General features: G+C 42.3%; 1 protein-coding gene and 1 long non-coding RNA gene across 8 annotated transcripts in view; both read right to left on the reverse strand.

Moving 5' to 3' along the window:
• Positions 1-20,879, reverse strand: part of PLCB1 (phospholipase C beta 1) — a 378,787-nt gene that overhangs the window by 113,532 nt on the left and 244,376 nt on the right. For all 7 annotated transcript variants that reach the window (XM_086873629.1, XM_086873646.1, XM_086873622.1 and 4 more), the window contains 5 exons: positions 17,054-17,133; positions 14,535-14,588; positions 13,933-14,008; positions 8,814-8,914; positions 7,276-7,442 (listed from right to left, as the gene is read on the reverse strand). In XM_086873629.1, coding sequence (XP_086729755.1) covers positions 7,276-7,442; positions 8,814-8,914; positions 13,933-14,008; positions 14,535-14,588; positions 17,054-17,133 — 478 coding nt within the window. The remainder of the gene's footprint in view (positions 1-7,275; positions 7,443-8,813; positions 8,915-13,932; positions 14,009-14,534; positions 14,589-17,053; positions 17,134-20,879) is intronic.
• Positions 10,831-13,297, reverse strand: LOC147655160 (uncharacterized). Its single transcript, XR_015282047.1, has 2 exons — positions 12,989-13,297; positions 10,831-12,888 (listed from the first exon to the last, which is right to left on the reverse strand). It is a non-coding gene; the product is annotated as an uncharacterized LOC147655160 (long non-coding RNA).

Below are 20,879 nucleotides of genomic sequence, written 5' to 3' on the forward strand. Positions count from 1 at the left end.
CCACAGGGGCTACACAGAGTAGGAAAAGGATGTATTTTTCTCCAGCAGTGCTAGAGAACAGCAAAACACACATTGAAGCAGGGAAGAGACTAAGCACTCAACATTTTCTCTTCCTTAAAATTTGTACCTTGGAAACACATTTATTTTGATGGATATTGATCCCTTAAATGCCTGCAGGAGCTTTAAAAACCTCTGCTGCTATAATGCATGGTCACAGTTCAGAGGTTCTGGTAAGCAGAGGTTCCGTGATAAGGAAAACAAGCCTTGGAACAGTTTCTAAAACTTTAGCAGGCAGATGTATGCGAACTTGAATAACCAGTAATTGTTAAGGACTGGGGGAAAACCCCAATCAACAGATCTCTCCTAAGTCTCAGGACTGAAGCAGGGTTTTACAGCCATGAGCCCATTCTCTCTCCTGACTTCTCACCAGAGATGTAGCAGAAATCGTTTCTGACAGGATATCCCTTACAGGGTATCAGAAGACAGTTAGTTTAGATCCAGTTAAATCCACAAAACCACTACAAAACCACCTTCACACCAGTCCCTAGGTAGCAGTGGAATGAGCACTTTGCAACATGGCAGATTTCTAAGGCATCTGAGTGGAAAGGATTTACATTAGACAGATAAAAACACCATTCATCCCACAATACTATAGTTATTTCTGACAGACTTCTGAAAGAGGGACACCACTGGAATATGTCACTGTCTTGCCAAATCTCTCAAAAACATCCTCCGTACAATGCCTCAGAGCGATCCTGGGAGATGGAATAATGTTAAATGTTGGCTTGCTTCCAATTACCAACTTGCACTAAAAGACATCTAAAAATACATATTTTTTTTTCTGCTAAGTGATACTTCTCTACATAAGCTATTAATGCACTTGCCAAAAAGACTGTCCTGTAGTATCATGGGAAGAGACAAGAGAAAAGTGTCAGTGTGCTGCAAGTGCTGAAAAAAATCTAAAAGAGAAAAATCACAAGTGACATTTTTACTTCCAGAAACTCCTGCAGTTGAAAGAAGATTAATATTAAAAAGAAATGGAAAAGAATAAAGGGGTGGCACTGCAAAGACAGCACAAATAAACTGAAAAGAAGGGATTCCAGTCCCTTTAAAGAGCTTTCCTTATCTGTTCCTTAAACTTCTCCAGCTGCAGTCACTGCAGTGGACAATCCCGTTCATAAACAACTTGAGCTCTCTCCTAATAACAATTGCATTTTTGCCCTCTTTACTACCTCTGGTAGTCTGTGCCAGGACCATATTGTTAGGAAAGTTTTCTTAATTTCCAGCCTAAATTTATTCAAGGCCACTTGATCCCTCTGTGTTCTTGTGCCAACATTGTCCTTTAGTTTACCACTTCTTTCTGCCTCCCCAGCGTTTAACCCCGCTGTATTTACAGGCATATTCCAGCTAAAGGATATTGTTAGATGATTGCATCTGACATGAGAAGGGAAACTTCCTCATATGGATGTTGTGTTCCAGCAGTGCCCAGGCTCTGAGAGCCCTGCACTGACAGATAGCAAACATCCCCAAAACACTCAAGGATCAGGGCTGGCTCCTCCAGGCACAGCCTGTCTGTTGAGTCGAGCCAACCCGAGCATGAGGCAAACCCCAAAAATGACACACAAGAGGGGATGGCCCAGTGGCAATGAGCCCATTTGTGACTCCTGTACCACCAGTCCTAAATGTCATCCAGTGGATCCCAGCAGCCTTCACTCCCTGTGTCCTCAGGGGCCCTTTCCAGCTGAAAGCACTACATTTGTACAAGTCATAATGAAGAGTCAAGCCATGCCATGTTTGTCCAAACTTTATCTACATTTGTTTCCTTCAGCACTTGAGTCAGGCTCCTTTATATTTTCAGAAGTAAACTTTATCTAATATCCATCTTCAAATAATAAATTCAGCTGCTAAAATTGAATACTTCCCTGTGCTTCATAAAAGAGGCAACAACAAGCACAAAAGAAACAGTTTTACTGTTGGACAAAGTTTTCTATTTATGGGCTCTGATAGTCTGAGGCCGAGTCAAACAATTCAGGCAGGCAGAGAAAAATGTGTCTCCATAACCCCTGAAACACGTTATTGACGTAAGAGTCTCTTATCTCTGAGCAAAAGCTCCAGCTGGAGCAAATGAGGCTCTAAAACCTCTAAAAATGTGTTTTGCTTTGTGGTCCTGTCACCCCAAGTTTTTCAGCCATTCTCAGTGCTAGGATACAGGGTTAAGGCTGCCTGTAGGGTTTGATCCCAGGGCTGACCAGGTGGTCCCTCTGGATTGCAGGTGATGGAGCAGGAGTCAGCGGTGTGGCCACTGCCATGTTTGATAGCACAGGGCTGGGCTGACTGCAGAACCTGCACTGTCATCACCACTTTATGCTCTGCAGCTCTGAGGACAAATGCCACAGTAAGGCTGGGCAATTCCATGTTCAGCACTATTTCACTGATACCAGCAGAGCTACTCCTGGTATCAGATACCAGGTCCAAAGTGGATTTCTGCAAAGCTCATGCTTCTTTCAAAGTATCTGCATTATACACTGAAGATCACAAAACTTGCCCTCCCTGGAACCCTAAATATATTTTTGGTGTTTTCATTATCTCCACTGCCAACAGCAGTGTTCAGTGTTGTACAATCCATTATCAGTAGTCCACATCACTGTTTCAGTTGGTAGGGTTCAAAGATAACACAAATTACCTGTAAAGCAGATGCAAAAAATCCTTACAATTGAGGACTTTCCATTCTAAAAGATTTTTACATTTAGTTTTTCACTTCAGATGCAATGTACTAAACAACTGCAAGATCTGAAATTAATTTTACAGCTTAACTAGAAAAAAACAACCTCCAGTGAATTACAGAAATACATTTTGCAAACTCATTTTGACAAATAGTTTCCATTAACTTATTTATGCTGACATATTATCCACACTAACATTGTTGTATATATATATATATATATATATATATATATATATATATATTTTTAAACAATTGAAAAAAAAGGGTTTTCTGGTAAGCTACTTAACTTAGCACACTCTGCTGACAGCCTGAGCTAGACTACAACTTTGGTGTGGCTTAAACATTTCAGGGAGTAGTAAATCATGACTGGGATCTATTGTTCTGTCAATATTTGAGACAGAAACAGTGCAGAGAGCTCTTCTCTTGTACAGCTGGAATGCTGGAAAGCACTGCCAATCCCGAAGTTAATGGGCTTTTGGGTAAGTATTCTTACTTTCCAGCATTACAGTTGGGAGGCCAAAGAATTTCAACTGTTTTGTAACACTTCCTACAAATGTTTTATACCAGAAGACCCAACCATTTGCCTGAATGATTTATACATCAGAATTTATGCTTTAAATATTATGAAGTATGTCTTAAAAGTAGAGCCATGGCTGCACAGTGCTTGTTTTTGCCATTAAAATCTGTTACCTAGGAAATTACCCCCTTCTGCCATCGAAAGAATCCAATGTGTAATTATTCTTAAGCAGTTACTAAAAGGTGAATTTAATGCAGTGTGGTGAAAATGTTTAAATTGCATAGAAGTTTAAAGGAGGAAAACCACATTTATGCTGGAGTGAACACTGCCTGGTGTTAAGGCTGCCATGGGAAAAATATGTACAATAGATGCTGTAAAAAATTAAATATATCTTAATGATAATTGCTTAATGATAATTGCTTAATTTATTTTATTACCTAAGAAAAACTCAGCACAACAACTACCAGTAAATGCACACTGCAAAAGAGAATTAATACTGGAATTCAGAGAGAGAGAGTCATGCAAACCAGCTCCTCTATAATCCTTCTAAATACACGTCTAACCAAAGCTGACACACAACAAATAGATACAGAGAAAATCTAGAGGAAGAAACACTGTGAAATAAAAGAGCAAAGTTCTTTTCCTCTATGCACATCTAAAGGCTTGGCCCTTTACAATTAAAGAAGCAGAGATAATATTCAAATAAATGCATCCTTAAGAGGGGAAAAAAAATCAACATCTTTATGCCATTACTTAAAGCACTTTCACACTCTATTTTTAAATCTTCCACTAAAAAACCACTCTAAAAATAAAGGCTAATAATAATCTAACCCTTGTCTTGCTCCCTCCAAGGACAATGGTGGAAACATGTATTTTACAGCTTTAGTTTTCTCACAACTCCTTTCCCTAGCAGACCTTGGGTTTGTGCTCTTCCCTGCTTTCATTTCTAGTCTGGTACCTGGGTACAGCTCTTCCCACATGTTCTGAGTGTGGAAGTGACACAGGATGCCCCCAGAGCTGTGGCTCTGTGGTCTCCAGAACACTTAGCTAGTTTCAGAATGAAAGGTTTAAACTGAGACAATGGGATTTGAGCTCTCAAAGCTCCTTTTTGACTCGGAAACTTAGAGATATTGACTGCATCATTAGGTAAAGGATGAACCAACATGTTTCTGCAGAATGGGAAAATCATATCTAAGGTAAAATATTCTCCAGCCTCACAGCCCCCAGCATCCTTCTGCTGACAGGGAGAGACTGCTCAGCACTACCAGGGACTTCCTCCTGCTCCCACCTGATAAGGGAACACGTTCTACAGTGAATTAATCTCCTTCACTGCACGACACAAAGCATTAATCACAACAGCTTACCTGAACCACAATAAAACACTGCTCCAGGCATTTAACCTATGCAGATGTCAAGCCCACCTATCTGCTGATTTTGCAAAAGCTCCACCATATCCCTGCAATAAATACACCTAAAATACATCAGTGACAAGCAGGAGCACAGGCAGGAGTTTTACTCAGAACTCTGTAAGCTAAGGAACTTCACCAGCAACAACACCAGAATTAAATTTTACCAGGTACCTGAGGAGCTGCAAAAATTTAAAATATTATGGACAGCTCTTGCTTACTGTGCTCAAAATAGTGTAGGTGAGCAGCAACAGGTACAACAAAAGGGCTACAAGGGGAATGATGAGATCCCAAAAGCGTTTTAACAGTGCTGTGAAAATTGAGACAGCACAACAGCACTAGAAATTCATTTAATTAGCTATGAGAGAATAATTAGAAGAGAATATTCTGGTATGGTGGATGTGCACAGGCAATGAACTCAGCCAGGAAATTAGGAAGAGCGATCATCAGACGAGTGAAGGTCTAGCACTACCCAAACAGGGAACAAAGAGTCCGGTGCTGTACATAGCTTCCACTTCATGAATTTGGATTTGTGTTTTCAAGGAAAAAAAATCCCTGATTTTATTTGGAAGAACTTTTCAATGCATGAAATTTTATTTGATAAGAAGCATGTGCAGCACACTTTTGGAGGTTGCCCAGGTACCTGTGTTCACATTTCCGGCCAAAAACTGTCTGGAAATTTTACTTCAACAACCCTGGCAGCAGGAATTCTGGGTGATCATCCCTTTTACAGAACACCATATTAAAAGGTTAAATCACTGCTCTAAATATGTGGTTATATTTTGGTGACATTTCATAGAAATGAAGCATTTTTTGACAATTATTCTATGAGTGTAGAAATGAATGCACACCTACACTTCATTTAATATACAGTGAATTGCATTCCCAACTGGGAGCAGATGTACAGAAAATATTGTGTCCCCATGTCATTCCTGATTAGCCAATTCCTGTCATTTTAAGGCAGTAAGCTTGGGATCTGCACTGGGGCATGTGCCAGCTCCTGCAGCTCAGCTGCCAGACAGGGAGGTGGTGTCTTCAGCACAGAGGTGGTTCTCAGGTTGTGCCAGCTGGACCCCAGTGCACAAGTCTGAAAAGGGAAAAAAACAAACCCACAACAATCCCACAAAAAGAATTAACTCTCTGTGATCTGCCTTGCCCTTGTTCAAGTCAGCATTTTCAGAGAGAACTGATTCTTTAAGAGCAACATAAATCACACCCAGGGAGAGAAGCACCTATGGAACAGCAAGTGTCTATAAGCAAGTGTGTGCACCAAGGCAAACAGAGTGCAGCTGGAGGTGCCCCACAAATCCCATTGGAGGGTGGTGGCAAACACCACCACAGCACCCTTCCTCCCGGGCTCTCTTTCATGTTTTCTCCTTACTACTAATCAGAAGGTGATTCCATTTTGACTCTGGTGTTCTGCTGGCACACCAGCACACCTCCTTCTAATAAATCCTGTATTTGGTTTATATGAAGTGCTAATATTTGGGTAACAAGAATGATCTTTTAGGTAACAGACTTTCCTGCCGCTGGTGGGAAATAAGGTAAGCACAGAGCACAGTTCTAATATTTGCACAGATGAGAAAGGAGGTCATAACGTATTTCCATTTACTCAAGGTACTGTTCCTACTGACGTCAAAGACAGTTTGCATAAATATGGCAAAGAAGCAGGATTTAACCCTCCAGCAAAACCTCTGGAAACACTCAGTTTGGTTGGACTAGAAAAATAAGAAGCCCTAAGAGAAAAATTAGAAGTGTTTGAGAGACAACATTGATTGTGACATCGATTTCCTTCAGGAAGACGTCAAGGTGAGAAGACTTCCAGGGAGAGGTGCGAGTGACTCCAGTTCACCTCCAGACTGTTGGGTCTTTTTTGACTTTTTTGATCCACAATCTCTGGATCAAACAATCTTTTTTTTCATATTAGATCTGTTTTTCAGGATACTCCCATGCCTCTAAAATTTCTAAGGTGTAAACACAATAGCTGGGCTAATCATTAGGATACATGGATTGGAATAAAACAGGATGCAGACACAAACTGAACGCTATTTTAAGACTTGTGGTGGTAGCAAAAATCTGCGGAGATTTTGCAGGAGTTCTTTCACTGTTTTTGGCAAAATGCCAAGCTAAGTCCTGACAACACTTGAAATGTTCAAAAGGGAATTTTCTGTGATTATAGCATGAAATACACTAAGTTGATCTCACATCTTGCACTGTACACTGCTTTATCCGAAAGCAGAGGGCTAGACTTAATAGTATTATTAAATGATAGAATTATCATGCTTTTAGTTCCACTGTCCCAGTTTTTTTCTTTCATCTTTACATTTTAGATGCTGGTAAACAGCCATTGTGATAGTCGGGTTTCTGCTGAGGGTCACACACCAGAGCAGCCCTTCTGTCAATCACACACACTGCAAAGCAAGCACAGAAACCAGCCTGTCCTTCCTAACCTGATACCAACCAAACACTTGCAAAAATGCACCACATCATGTCTGACAGGCCTGCATGATCCCAAAAGCAGACAGCTAGGAAAGCAACTGGACTTGGAACCAAATTTTACTTTAGCATGTAGGATAATTGTTTCTCCATCAAGAAGTGAGTCCAGCAGAAATGTGAAATCCACTGACCTTTCTTTGCTAGGTTGCTGTTAGGTTCGTACTTCTCAATCAGCACTTGAACTTGCTCTTGTTTCAGTGGTGGATAAAGGATCTCATTTAACCGTGGATCCCGTTGTTTCAAATTTATAAAGTCCATCATCTGATCAACAGTAAGGTAGGGTTTGCTCTTGGCACCACTGGAGAGAAATTAAAGCATCAGCAAAGTCATTTTAATACATTTCCCAGAAATCCTGTTCCATGTCTGAAACTTCCCAAGGAAACTGAAACAAGATTCATACAAAACTATCATACAACAAAAACATTGCTCCACTGTGTCTCAGGACTAACTTATTTTGCCAAAGGCTCTTCATCAGACATCTAGGAGGAAGATCTTTGACAATGTTCAGCATTACAGGCATCAATGGGAAGACTTGGAGCAATGCTAAAAGTCTTTTATTCCTCTGAATTCTTGGAATTAAGCTATTTAAAAATGTAAAAGAGAAAACAACCATGGAATTCAATCTCGAGCTTGCCACAAACATTCTGTTGGCATTCCTGGCCCAACTATTTGGGTTTACTGCTGAATAACAGCAGCCCTGATTTCATTATTCTGGTAATTTGTGTGGGTCTTTTTTTTATGAACGCTCTAAAAGCTTGGAGGTGCTCTGCAATGCAAGCAAAAAGATGTCTATTTAGAGAGTCAGTGAAAAGAGCAGAGTTCGGGTACGAGTTGTGCCCAGATAGAAATCCAGGCAGCCTCTGGGCCAGGCAATGAGCTCAGGGCTGTCTAGAGCACTTGGGCCTGGCTCTGCTCTGCCAGGGAGCAATGGGAAGCTTTTCCTGGGTGCAGTGGGAGCAAATTTGGACAGGGCTGTGCTCCTCTGAAACCCCAACCTTAGGGACAACAACCCCAAAAGGGGAATGTGAGCACAGTCATGTTGCTAAACTACGTTCACCACTTGCTTTGGAGGTCGTGGCATGTATTTTGGAAATTGCTTTCCTCTCTTATTGCTTAATGTTCTGACTCAATTGATCAGGCTCTGCTGAAACTGGCAGTACACAGATTGCTGCAAGGGCTAGAAGCACCAGGAGTTACAGAGCTCATGACTGAATGTATGAAATCAGTTGTAGCCGGCTGCTAATTTAATTTCACGGTGTGAATTCATCATACACAAACCCTAAAAGATACAGAATTTTTTTGCCAGTCCTAATGAAGCTTTTGGGGGTGATTATACATATTCTCGTGCCTATTTCATGCTGTTATTGCTTATTATTCCTCTTTACTTACTTGGAAACCTAAACTATCCTGATCAATACCGAAAAACAAGACCTGGCAGTTCTGCTCCTTTAGGAACAAATTCCTTTAAAACTCAGATGTAGAAGTAAAAGCCTGGGTGAGAAGGAACCCTTGATCCAAGATTAAATAACAGCCCTGCTTGACATTTAAATCTGTTACTGGCAAGCACTGCATGCTGCTATAGTATAAATAACCTACTTTGGCATCCCCAGCCCAAAAAATCAGTGAATGGGAAAAAGAAATAAATAAACCAGTGAGAGTCTTTCCTTACAACTCAGAAAAGATGTGGTCGATCTCAGGCCGAGGGCAGAGGTTGTTTAAGAACACTCTGTACACTTCTGGCGTGAAGTCGTCTTGAGGGATTGAATCATTCTGTGAAATGGGAAAAAAAACCAGTGAAAGAGAGATACAGCACTTTTATATGTTCTTTGCAAACAGATCACTCACTTTTTGGCTGCTTTTGATTTCCTTCCTGCAACCTAGAGGAGCCCAGACTCTTCAGGATTATAAATTCTCCTGAATCACAGAGCAGCCTATCTTTAAAAAATACGTTCAAACACATCTATTAGCCTCCATGAGGCACAGTTATCTCATTCTCTGAGCACCTGTGAAGGAGAAGGAAGGGACATCTCCCCACCTAACCCCCAAACTACAGCAGAAATAGCTCTATCAGCCCTGATGAAGCCTCTGAGCTCACCCCCAGCAGTGCTGAGCCTGTTTTTGAGCGAGCAGAACTGCAGCGTCACGGAGGATGAGGATGTCACTCATCCTTCCAAACCTGTCACACAACTAGGGAACAAACTGGGTCACTGTGTCATTAGTAATACACTTGTTCCCTGACAGCAGCAGCAATTTTGCCTTTTCCTTCCTGAAGATACACTTTCAAGACACCACAATTCTGGGCAAGACTCAAGCAGCACAGCCTTTCTATCCATCTCTGTCTCAAGCACTCAGTGTAACACATTTGGCAATCAGATTTCTTTTAGAGGAATTGATAAAAATGCTCTCCTGCAGAAGACAGAAATATGCCAGTATTTTTTTTTGCTTACATTTTCTACAATTTAGAGCGATTTAAATTTAGTCCAACTTCTAGATGACAATTCCATCATCTTCACTACATTTTTCTCCAAAAAAATCAAATTACTGGAGGCAATTACTGTACCGGGTAAGTCCTTTGCAGTCCTTCATCCAAAGCTATGACATGTGGGCTCTGGGAACACCACGGACCCACAGGATGCCTCTCCTGGAGCATTTTGCTGCTCCAAAATGCAATGAACTAGAGGAGGAAAATTGTAACTTGGGCACAAAGCTGTTTTCTTGGCAGGCCATTGGAACCTGGCTGTCTGGGAAGCGAGCTGCTGCTGGGGCAATCAGTGCTTGTATTTATTCTGCCTGTTTAGCACCGTTGCCAAGGGAACCGGAAGCATCCGTTCAAGCCTTTGTCAGGCACAAGGAAACTTTTCTATATTTTTCCTGCTTTAGGTTACAATAAATAAATGATACCACAGGCGTCGCTTTGTCTTCTTTCATCTGAAACCAGCAGAGGCTCAAGAGGGCTTTATTCCGTCTCTGTCCACAAGAGCAGATTGACCAATCTGAGCTGTTCCTCTGCTCTGCCTGGATAACCATCTCCAGGCTCCAGCATTCTAAGGTGACCCCGTCAGACCCTTGTGCCGTGCTTTTTTTGGCAGACTGCGAGTGGCTGTGGGGTGAACTGATTCAAAACTTACCCAGCCAAAACCTCCCTGTGTGTTTTACATGGGATCAATCCCTGAGCCAGTTAACTCCCAGTGGCACTGCTGCTGCTAAATCCAGTGCAAGGGTGGATGGAGAAGTGGGAAAGCTGAGGGTACAGGATGAAAACAGCTCCTTTCAGTGAAGGCTGCCAGTGGCACTGAACCGGCACCTGTGACGCTGATAAATTCAAGCTGTGGAGCTGTCTGTGCTGACACCTGTGTTTTCCTTAAGGGCTTCTCAAAGCTTGGGAATTTTCTTGTTAGAGTTGGCACCCTGCCCTCCTCTGCTCCCTCTCCTGATAACCCCAGTCCAGCAGGGTGCTGCTCCTCAGCTGAGAGCTTTTCAATGATTCTCTAAATACCACAGAACTACACTCCACCCATCAAGCTACTATTTTTTTTCTTTACAAGGGCTCAGCTGAACAAATGTGGATCTCTTCCAATGACCTGAGATCCAGGCTCTGATTTGCCACTCAGACTCAATTGATAGACATCAGTTTGCCTCCCCATGTCTCCAAACACCTGCTACAAAAAGAATAACCAACACAAGCCTTCAGGCATAAGTATACAGAACTTTTTAATAGGTATTTCCTACCAGTATCATAATCAATGGGCTACAAAACACAAATATCTAGATGGGAGATGAAAGCCACCTCAGGCACAACCTCACACAACTATATTTGGCTTCCCAAAGCCTGTCTGCCCAAAGGGATTAAAATACACTGCCCCCTTACTCAGCCTGGTCTGAGCCAGCCCCATTTCAGAGGAACCACCCACACACCTTATGGGCTCATCTCTTTTTTGACACCAATGAACAAAGCACAAACCTTCTGTACCACATGACAGCATCCCTCGTTTCCAGCCTGGCTTAATACTGGCATTCAATTTTATTCCATGATTAAGACTCTCTATTAATTTCAAGCACTGCTGATTTATGATTTGCCTGGTAATCTGCCTGCTTTTAGAACATCTGTATCCAGTCTGTTACGTATTTGGCAGCATAAGAGCTAATTCAGATTATTTGCACAGACTGGACACAAGAGCTGGTTATTCTATTTTAACAGTCAAGCTCACTGGTGCTTCTTTGTGAACCTCAACATTAACTAGAAGGCAAAAACCACTCTTCACTTTTGGCTAAAAGGCCAGCTAAAATAAAGCTCTTCAAATTCTATTTAAGGCACCTTTAACCAAAACAAAAATATCCAACAATAACAAAAAACAAATTTCCAAAAAGTAGCCAAGATTTAAACAACAACAACAACAAACATAGGGCAATCAGATAGCAAACTCAGAAATTCATTGGGGTATTTTAATACTTTGTTTAAACATTTATTTAAAGATCCTTCTGCTTTCAGATTTGCTGGATGATGACTGTTCCAAAAATCGGGGCTTGATCCTGCGAGACTCTACACAGGCCAGTTCTCATCCAGAAAGAGAGAAATTAATAAAGCCATGCTTTGAAAAAGTGCTTAACTTGAGGTCCAGAACTGTGGATCTCTCTGTGATCTGTCTCTGCTGCTCAGCTGAATCAGCACTGCTGAGAATCCATCCCTTATTAAGGTCCTTAAATACAAAATAAGGGATTCATTTTCAGCAATTCCAAAGATCCTCTTTGGTGCTGCCCCTCAGGATGGAAACAATTGCCCAGGCAATGAGAACTCTTCCTCCTCTTGGACTAAATGCAGAGCCTGCACGTGCCACAGGGTCTCCTGGCAAACACACACACAGTGAATTCCCTGGAGAGTGGCTGATGGATGGGGATACTTGTCCTGTCACAGAAAAGTCCGCACAGGGACATTATCCCCCAGAACCTGTGCCTAGATCACTGCAAAAGGCAGATGAGGGACTGTCCCAGGCTTGAAGATTCATTCCTAAATTCCAAGAGCTGCAGCCAAACGTCGTGTGAAGCTCGTGGCCAACAAGCTCTGTAAATTCCCAGGGCAATGAGAGGTGTGGAAACTCAGGGAGAAAATCCATGAGGCACGAATACGAAACACCAAAGAGACTGAACTGTCTGTGAGAGATTTTCATGAATCCTCTCAATAATTTGGTGTTATTTTGCTGAGCAAGACTCCCTGATACTCATGTCTTGCACACTGCTGGAGTCCATTGCTCTTCCAAGGCTTTATGGGAACACAATTTGTCCTGCGGTATAATAGGGCAGAAAAGCTGGGAGTTGAAACTAAGAATTTCACTTGTTCAAATAAACAGGAACACAAAGGAAAAGAGCTGTAGTTGAAGTTCTGCTTTTCTTCTATTCTGTTACCTCCATGAGATCCAGTTTTGCCCTTCTACAATATTTTTCAAAGATGATCAACACAGTTTTCTTTGGTGCGTGCAGCGCATTTCTCTTTCGTCCCCACCAAAGAAAGGATCTACTTTACACTCTGAATAATTTTCAAGATGGTATCCCAGCAACAAGCATCCAGCAGTGTGTATGTAGAATTGGCTCTACTTAGATAAATAGCAGAAAAAGGCTGCAATTTCTTCCAAAGACCCAAATGATATTTAAATTTTCTTTTCAGAGACATGTAGTAAATGGAAGAAATAAATCAGCTGATTCAGAAAGCAGTGCCTCAGAGATTTTTTTTGTCCACTTTGTCTTGTTTGCTACCAATTAAATAGAAACTCATCTTTAAAATTATTCTCTCCATGTTTCTAACCTCACAATATTACTTTAGATAAGATTATTATAGTATTTTATACCTACTTTGCTGATATTCCTTGAAATTTTATGGAATTGAGCTCCCAAACCTATGAAGGAAGGTCTCAATGCAAGGAGTGTCTGAGGTTTGCCTGGTGAAGATTTTGCTCCACTGTTGTTCTGGAGCTGTAAGAATGGGATCTATTAAACCACTGAGGGAGCAAATGTTGAGGAAGCCTCACAACACAGAGTTTTATATAAGTCAAGGGATCAGGAGATGCAGGCTCTTCTCTGCTACAGAATGGTTTTGCCCCACCTCTTGGACCCCTGAACAAAGGAATTATCCTGCAAGAAGCTTTCCTGGGATTAAAACCCTGTTTGAGTAGGAGGTGGGGCCAGATATCCCACTATGGTCCCTCCCAGCCTTACCCAATCTGTGATTCTGTGACTCCAGCATTAACTGGAATCACCTGGTCAAGCTGATTCCTTCTGAGAAAAGCCTGCTCGAGGGTGAGGTACCATTCTGGAAATGCTCTGAGAGCTCCTGGATTAGCAGGATGCAATGGCTGCAGCCCTGCAGTGTTAACAGCTTCCACACCAGAGCATTTCAACATTTCCTTTGTGCACCTTTTGGATAAGCTAGGGTGGGTTTAGCTTGTCACTTGTCTCCAGCTATAGATCACACCTCAGGCTAACACTGCTCTGAAACCATGCCTTGGAAACTGTGCAACAATCACCCATTCTTAAAATGCCCTCACAGGATTCTTCCAGGACAGGTCACACAAACTCTGCCCCTTGAATCCTTTTAGGCTTCTTCCAGGTGCTCCTGATCCTAAACAACTTCTAATCAAAGGTACTCAGATGGGTATCAGGAGCTTCTGTGTGGGAAAGCCACACAGCTGCTGAGGAACCATCCAGCAACAAATCAGGCTCAGCCATGAACAAACTGAGAAGAAAGGAAACAGCACCAAATCCAAGCAATGCTGATCTGAATAACTGCAGATGCTTACCCTGGAAGAGGGAAGGTTACAGGCTTCTAACGCGGTCTCTACCCGTTTTCTGTCGGAGGAGAACAAGCGGTATATGCTGCAAAATGAGGACAAAACAGAGGGATTTGGCTTAAAGACATGCCTTGATGGCCCCTGTGGTTCAAAGACTGAGTATCTCTTAACAGCCTATTACATCTTTAGCTATTTATTTCTATTTTGTCTGCTTGGTAACAGAGGGGAGTTTAACGATGCTCAGTTTTAACTCTACCCCACACCAGCCCCTATCACAGCGGTATTTATTTCAGCTATCACTGGACTCTTCATTCCCCCAGTGACATAAAATTTGAATCAGTTTATTTTCACATGTCCCTGAGATTAAAAAAACTATGCTTTTTTATTTATTTTTCAATTTTTACAAGTGGAAAGAACCAGGGCAGAAAGGCAGAATGTCTGTGCCCGAAGGGCATTTGAACTGAGACATCCCAAGTATCACTGGCCACTCTGTTATAAACAGAGGGTAAAATTATTCTTCTAGGCACAAGGGTCTCATGCTCATCCCAAACACATATTCACACCCCAAAGTCAGCAGAGAGCACGTGGTAAGGAAGGAGAACAGCACTTACTTCTTCAGAGGAATGCGTCCCTCTGGAGTCACCTGCAGCTTGAGTTTGGTGTAGCTGTGGAGAGAAAAGCATCCTGCTTTATTTCTACAGCATTTTAAGAACCTCTCCACCAGCCTTCTAGCTCTGGGCTAATGCTCTGATCATGTGGCAAGTTCCACTCAGTTCTTTCTCCCAGTATGAAAACATGGGATATCATTATTGACTAAAAACCTTCTCCTGTCTGTCCTGAGGTAACTGTAAATGAGTTTTCCAGTAACATCATCTGGTGAAAAATGTGGCAACACTTAAGAGGACTTTTTTGTTGTTGTTGTTAAAAAACTCAGCTTTTTTCACTTTACCCGCTGGTTTGCCGAAAGAAGAAACTGCATGGTTCTAATAAACTTTCCTTTTCTTCCCAACAGAAAATGCCATTAGCAACCACTTCAAAAACAAAGTACATGCTAAAACTAGGATAACTGGGATAGGAACATTTCCACAAATCCTTGACTCCCCACATTCATGTTCTGGAAACTGAAGCCTTTCGTGCTACTGTGTCACCAAGTACAACTCCCAGCACTGAGGGAGATTAAAACAAACAAAAAATCACAGCAGTTATTTTAAAAAAAGTGAAGTTTCTTTTACTTTTCCTTCTATTTTTTGAAAGTTTTGACTATATTTTGGTCACATTGAGTGTTTTTCCTCTATAATCAAGGAAGTGAGAAATAACAGAAGATGGGAAGAAGCTTCTCAAGCTGTTTATTATTGCACTTCCAATGCTCCAAAGAACTGAATGTCATAAAGAAAAAAACTTTCATTCTGCCCTAATGCAGTTTGGTTTTCTCTTTCAACAAAAGGGTTCTGATAGGATTCCAACCAACCCTTTGCTTAGTACACTAATTATAATGGGGAAATAATTTAATCTTCAAAGTCATAGATTTCTTAAGTGACTGGTTTGGCATCTGTGCAGAGGAGCTGGGAAACCTTACGGTTTCCAAGTGATTTATTAATTAGTGGAAAAAAGACACAGGAATGCCATGCTTGCCTGCCACTGAATCTACGCAGTTGTCCAGTGACTTCATCTTTAATTAATATGGCTTGAAAAACTGCCAAAGAATAGCTCCAGACAAGGAGCTCTGCTGTACTGTGTGATGACACATTTCTCCTCTGATTTGGGTAGGAAAAGACCCATTAGGTACAGCCCCAATCCTCCCCACTACAGACCTGTCAGCAGAGCCCACTGGGCACCTGGGGATTTCAGGGGCAAGGAAATTGTAGAACCAAATCATTCTCAAAACTCATCTCCAGCCTACGGAGCTGAAGGAAGTCACCAGCTCAGGTGAGCACATTCCCCACTGCCAACACACAGGGCCAACAGGAAAAGTTAAATGCTCCCATCCATTTGGGATTTGGTTTGCCTAACACACCCCTGCTGTCCCAACACACCATTATCAAACACAAAGCTGCAGTTTCTGCAACATCCTCCCTCCAGAGCTGCCTCAAGAATTTCTGTGGACTCCAGCTGCACCACAACAAACACCACAGAGGAAACACACACCCACAGATGCACGTCCCTCCTTCCCAGAACAGGCACCTATGATCCTGTGGGTCAAAAGTTAAGCACTCTGCAACATTCTGACTCTGGGTGCAGCTAGTGAAAATAGCCATTCCCAGCCTCAGAAAGTCCAGGAAAAGGGGAGGTTAATTTTGGAGGGCAGAAAATCTTAGGAATGTAAGTTTAGAATTTGGCTGGACTGAGCCCCTGCCTGTGAGCAGGAAAAGGTATTTTTGGGAGACACTTAGCTGATTTTAAGCAGCTAACTCACAGGCTGGGGAAGGTGCATCCCCTCTTTTAGAAGCCCAAAAGGCCAGTGAGTATCCCAGCTCAACACCAGCACTTTCTGGCAGGCTTTGCCACGCTGTTCTCAAAGCTGTGATTTACACAAAACTGCCTCTCATCAGTTAAGAATTGCTAATGTCAGGTTTAGCTCTCTTCCCTTTAAGTTGTGTATTTCACCCCAAACATTCTTTTCTTTCAAACAGCTTTTCTACTTTGTGGAAAGCAACTCAGAATCTGCCCACTCTGCCAAGCAATCGAGAGGAATGAATTCCCTCTGGATCACATGGAAACCAGAGAGCTTGGACTGAGGAAAAGAGACTTCTGACATTTCTCTTTAATTTAATCAATAAAAGACGAAAAGGAAAACAAACCAGAAACAAGTCAGTCCAGAATATTCTTTCTTTTTAAATGGAGACCTTAGCCTACAGCTGAAGCTGCAACTGTACAAGGGGCAGGGAACATTCAACTCTGATTTTTTCTTCAATGATTTAACAGTTTGCAAGGAGAACCCTAAAAAGGATTTTTGTTTAGATGACTTCTAGATAACAGGCTTTTTAGAACCATACGAACAAGGACCTGTGTTTACAGAAGTGACAAGTCACCAGAGCAGAAACAATAGATGACAAGGTGAGTAAGAAGCATGGAGGAAAATGACGCAGAGGGAAGAGCAACACCCACAGGGTGACATGCGAGGGCCACTTACGCTTTTTCCAGAAACGCATCCCTTGACATGTTCTGTGCCAACAAATTTGTTGCCAAGCTGAACACTTCATCTGACCATTCCTATGAAGAGAAGAAGTGAATACATGAGGCTCAGTTTAGCTGTTTACTGACACATTGCAAAATATTTTTGAAAATTATGCTTTCAAAAAAAGGGTCTAATTAAAGCCAGAACTTGATTTTTCCCATTACAGCTTCTCACCTGTGAGACCTGATTTTCTCATGCTACAAAAAAATATAAAGACTGTAACAAATTAATTTTTTTCCCTCTTCCCAGTGATGGGAAGAAATGCCACGGAATCATGGAATGGTTTGGGTTAGAAGGGATGTCCAAGAGGATCCAGATCCAGCCCCCTGCCGTGGGCAGGGACACCTTCCCCTAGACCAGGATGCTCCACATTGCTCAAGTCCTTCCCTTGCACCCCTGAGCTTTCCCAGGTTCCCAGCACGACTGATCCATGATCATAAACTGAAGTTTTGACTCTCAGAGCTTTTCCTGCTCTCGTCCTTTGCAGGTCTCTCCCACAGCTTTTCATTGACAGCTTCAGTGAGTTTTTCCTTTCTAACTTGGTGCTTATTCACAATCTTTAGTTGCAAACCTTTTTAATTATAACTGTGGTTTTGGATTGGCTTCATTTCACCCCATTAAAAGAAGGGGAATAAAACAAGCAATGCCTTTGCAAACAATGTGATTTTTTTGTTTGCTTTATTTGAGAAAGCTTTTGGACTTTTGTTGCAAACTGAAGTTATGTTTCCTTTCATAACAGTCCAAATCTAAAATTCCCACTGCCACACTCTGGGAAGTATTCCCTTCTCCCTGGCCTTTTCCTGAGGGAAAAAAAAAATAAATATATATATATATTTTAAAAAAAAAGAAAAAAAAAAAAAAAAAAGAAAAAAAAAAAGAAAATATTCAGAAAAAAAAAAGAAAAAAAAAATTCTGACAAAAATGGATAGGGATGGGAAGTGTCATTGACATTCAATGAAACAAATGTTCCTACATCACTTTGGAGCTTAGAGCCTGTTTTACCTAAAAAAGCCTCATTTTTCCACACAACCAGGTGATTTATTTGAGAATTTGGGGTTTTCTTTCTATGTTTTTTATATGTTGAGGTTTTTCCCTGATGTTATCAGACCTTGTTCCTGAAAGTGGTCTCACACTGCTGCTCCTGAGGAGGAGCAGAAAAGGCTGCCTGTATGGCCGGTGGCTTTGATATCCTCCTCTCGGATCCTGCACCCATCCCATTTATCACCTCACCCCTAAGCAACAGAGATAACACCCCTCCTCCTCTCCTCCTCTCCTGTGGCTGCTGCTTCTGGAAACCTTCTTCCCTTGGACACACACTTGTTCTGGAGGCAAATCAGTGCTGCTCAGATAGTCCTCCCCTCAACCTTCTCGTGACCACTGCCATTTTTCTTCTTTAATTGTTTTTCCTTCTTAGGTCCAGTTTGAAAAAACCAGGGGTGTGAGAAAGCAGAGGAGGAGGAATGGGGTTCTTTAACAACACAACTGCTTTGCTGTGACTCTTGGAATAGAGAGCATATTAAGTGCAGCATCTGTTTTTCTTCTTGGCAACTCATTTTTCCAGGCTTAAAATAGGCTCATCTTGTAAACACTGCTTTGTTTAGGCACTAATAATAGCTGCTCAAACTTCTCCCTGTGACACTAGCGGTCACAGAGATTAACAGCAACACAAAATATTATTTGGAAATTGAAAATATACTGCCTTTTAACAGATCTTGATAGACTGTTTTCATCTTGCTGCTTCTGCTGGGCTTAAAGCTGAAATATTTTGTATAAAACAGAAGTAGGGCGCTTCAAGAGTATCCCACACCCCCAGCTCTTCCTTTTCTTTGTCCGAATGCTTGTTGACAGGAATGTAAGGGGAACTCACTTATTATGTGCCTGTCACACACATTATTTATATAAGCAGTCTTGCCATTTGTTCCATTTTGTTCCTCTGCTGGCTCTTCCTGGCTCTCCAAAGCAATCCCATCATTCCTGCCAAACATTCTGAGGGCTACCTGCAGGCTGAGCCATTTCTAACCAGGTCACAAGGAACACTTGCTCATTGTCTCTCCCATTTTAGAGTCCAGGCACCCCAGAGCCACAGCCAAAAAGCCAAGATGAGCGAATCTGCCAAGGGTCACATCATCTTTCCAGCCGCTGATCTGAACCCTTGGCAGGAGGGGGATAAACAGCAAGGACAGAGTTTAGAAAATAAAGAGATGCTTGGAACTGACTCTGCTGGGCTCTGACCAAGCTGTGAGTCAAGGTGTGCCTTGCAGCTTCAGCTACCAAATGGTTCCATTTCCTTGGGCTTGCTGCATGGCAGAGAGCAGAGCCCACACTCCCAATTCTGCAGCAGCGACCCCAGCGGGCAGCGCTCGGGGAGGGCACTCCAAGGGATGGGAAGCTGTTCTGGGTGGAGAGAAAACAGCCAGCTGTGGGAAGGTTACAGCAGCCTCCAAACGGCCACGGGCGCTGCAGCCTCTGCACAGATGTGATACAACAGGAAAATATAAATCTGGGCTTTTTGAAAGAGGGCTGCAACAGTGCCAACAAGCCCAGCACCGACCCCTTCTGGGAGAGAAAAGACCCAGATTTCTGGTCTTCAAGCAAGTCACATCCATCATGATAAGAGCTTCCTGAACTCGATCCCCTCCTGGCTCTGTCCTGTCATGCCAGTGCTTTTATCACTCCTGTGAACCCTGCTGACGAATAATTCAGCTGTTCAGTGCTTTGGCAGATAGCACATGAGCAGCAGCTTGTTAGGAAATGTGCTGCTCAGTGAAGTAATCTCTCTTCCACTGCATGCATCAGGATACAATAAGACATTCAGTGCAACAGAAGAGATGAGACCTTTTTCATAAGAAAAGGCAGCACAGAGCCTTGAAAACACTTCCTTCATATCAGCCCTGAGCTATGTGTGAAGGCAAAGTTCCTCACACATTTCTTTTTGGTGGGAGGTTAAGAAAGCCGCTGAAACTCTACACTTTCAGAATTTTATTTAAATAAACAATCTATCAAATAGATGTGAATTTATGTGGCTTGCTTTAGCATTTTGCTCTACTGATCGAGCTCTTACATACACTGGGGAAGCTAGAAAAATAAAGATGTGTGCTGGAAAGAATAGTACAGCATGACTTGTGAATCATACTTGATGACATCATTTTACTTATGGAGGAATTCATCAGCGCTTAGCGATGCATTTTACCCAAAGCTCATCAAACCGAGGAAAAACAGATTTCCTTGGGCTCTGGACAGGGGCCTGCATGGCCAGGATTGGCAGTGCAGAAAGGAGAGAGCTGAGATGAGAGGCACCAAGGAGAGCGAGAGGAAAGAGATGGGAAAAATGAGATGTTCACTTTGGAGTCTGCTGGATTTGGGAGGAGTGAACTGCTGTGGAGCAGAGGTTGATGGGTTGGAGTTTTTCATGTTGGGAATGGAGACACAGAAAAGGAGCATTTGCTCAGATCAGGGTTTGAGAATAAACCTCTACTGCTTCTGCAGCAATCTGTGGATGCCCACAAATAAATCCTACCCCAGACAGGCATTCTCAAACGAGAATAAGGGAGCACTCTCTGAATGCTGCTTCCCTTCCCCACCAGGACACACCTTCCTGCCTGCCCTTTAGACCAGCCCTAATGAATTTCAAGCTGCATTCTTTTAACAAACCAGGTGCCCTTCAGCTCATCACTGATGTGCTTTAAACATCAGTTACTTTCTCCTGGAGGAATGAACAACGTCAGCACACTGACATTTTTATCTAGTGCACCTGAGGCAAGCTGAATAACCTGAGACTTGC

The sequence above is a fragment of the Cyanistes caeruleus genome, chromosome 2 (genome assembly GCF_971803275.1).
Source record: "Cyanistes caeruleus chromosome 2, bCyaCae1.hap1.1, whole genome shotgun sequence".
NCBI classification, from domain to species: Eukaryota; Metazoa; Chordata; class Aves; order Passeriformes; family Paridae; genus Cyanistes; species Cyanistes caeruleus.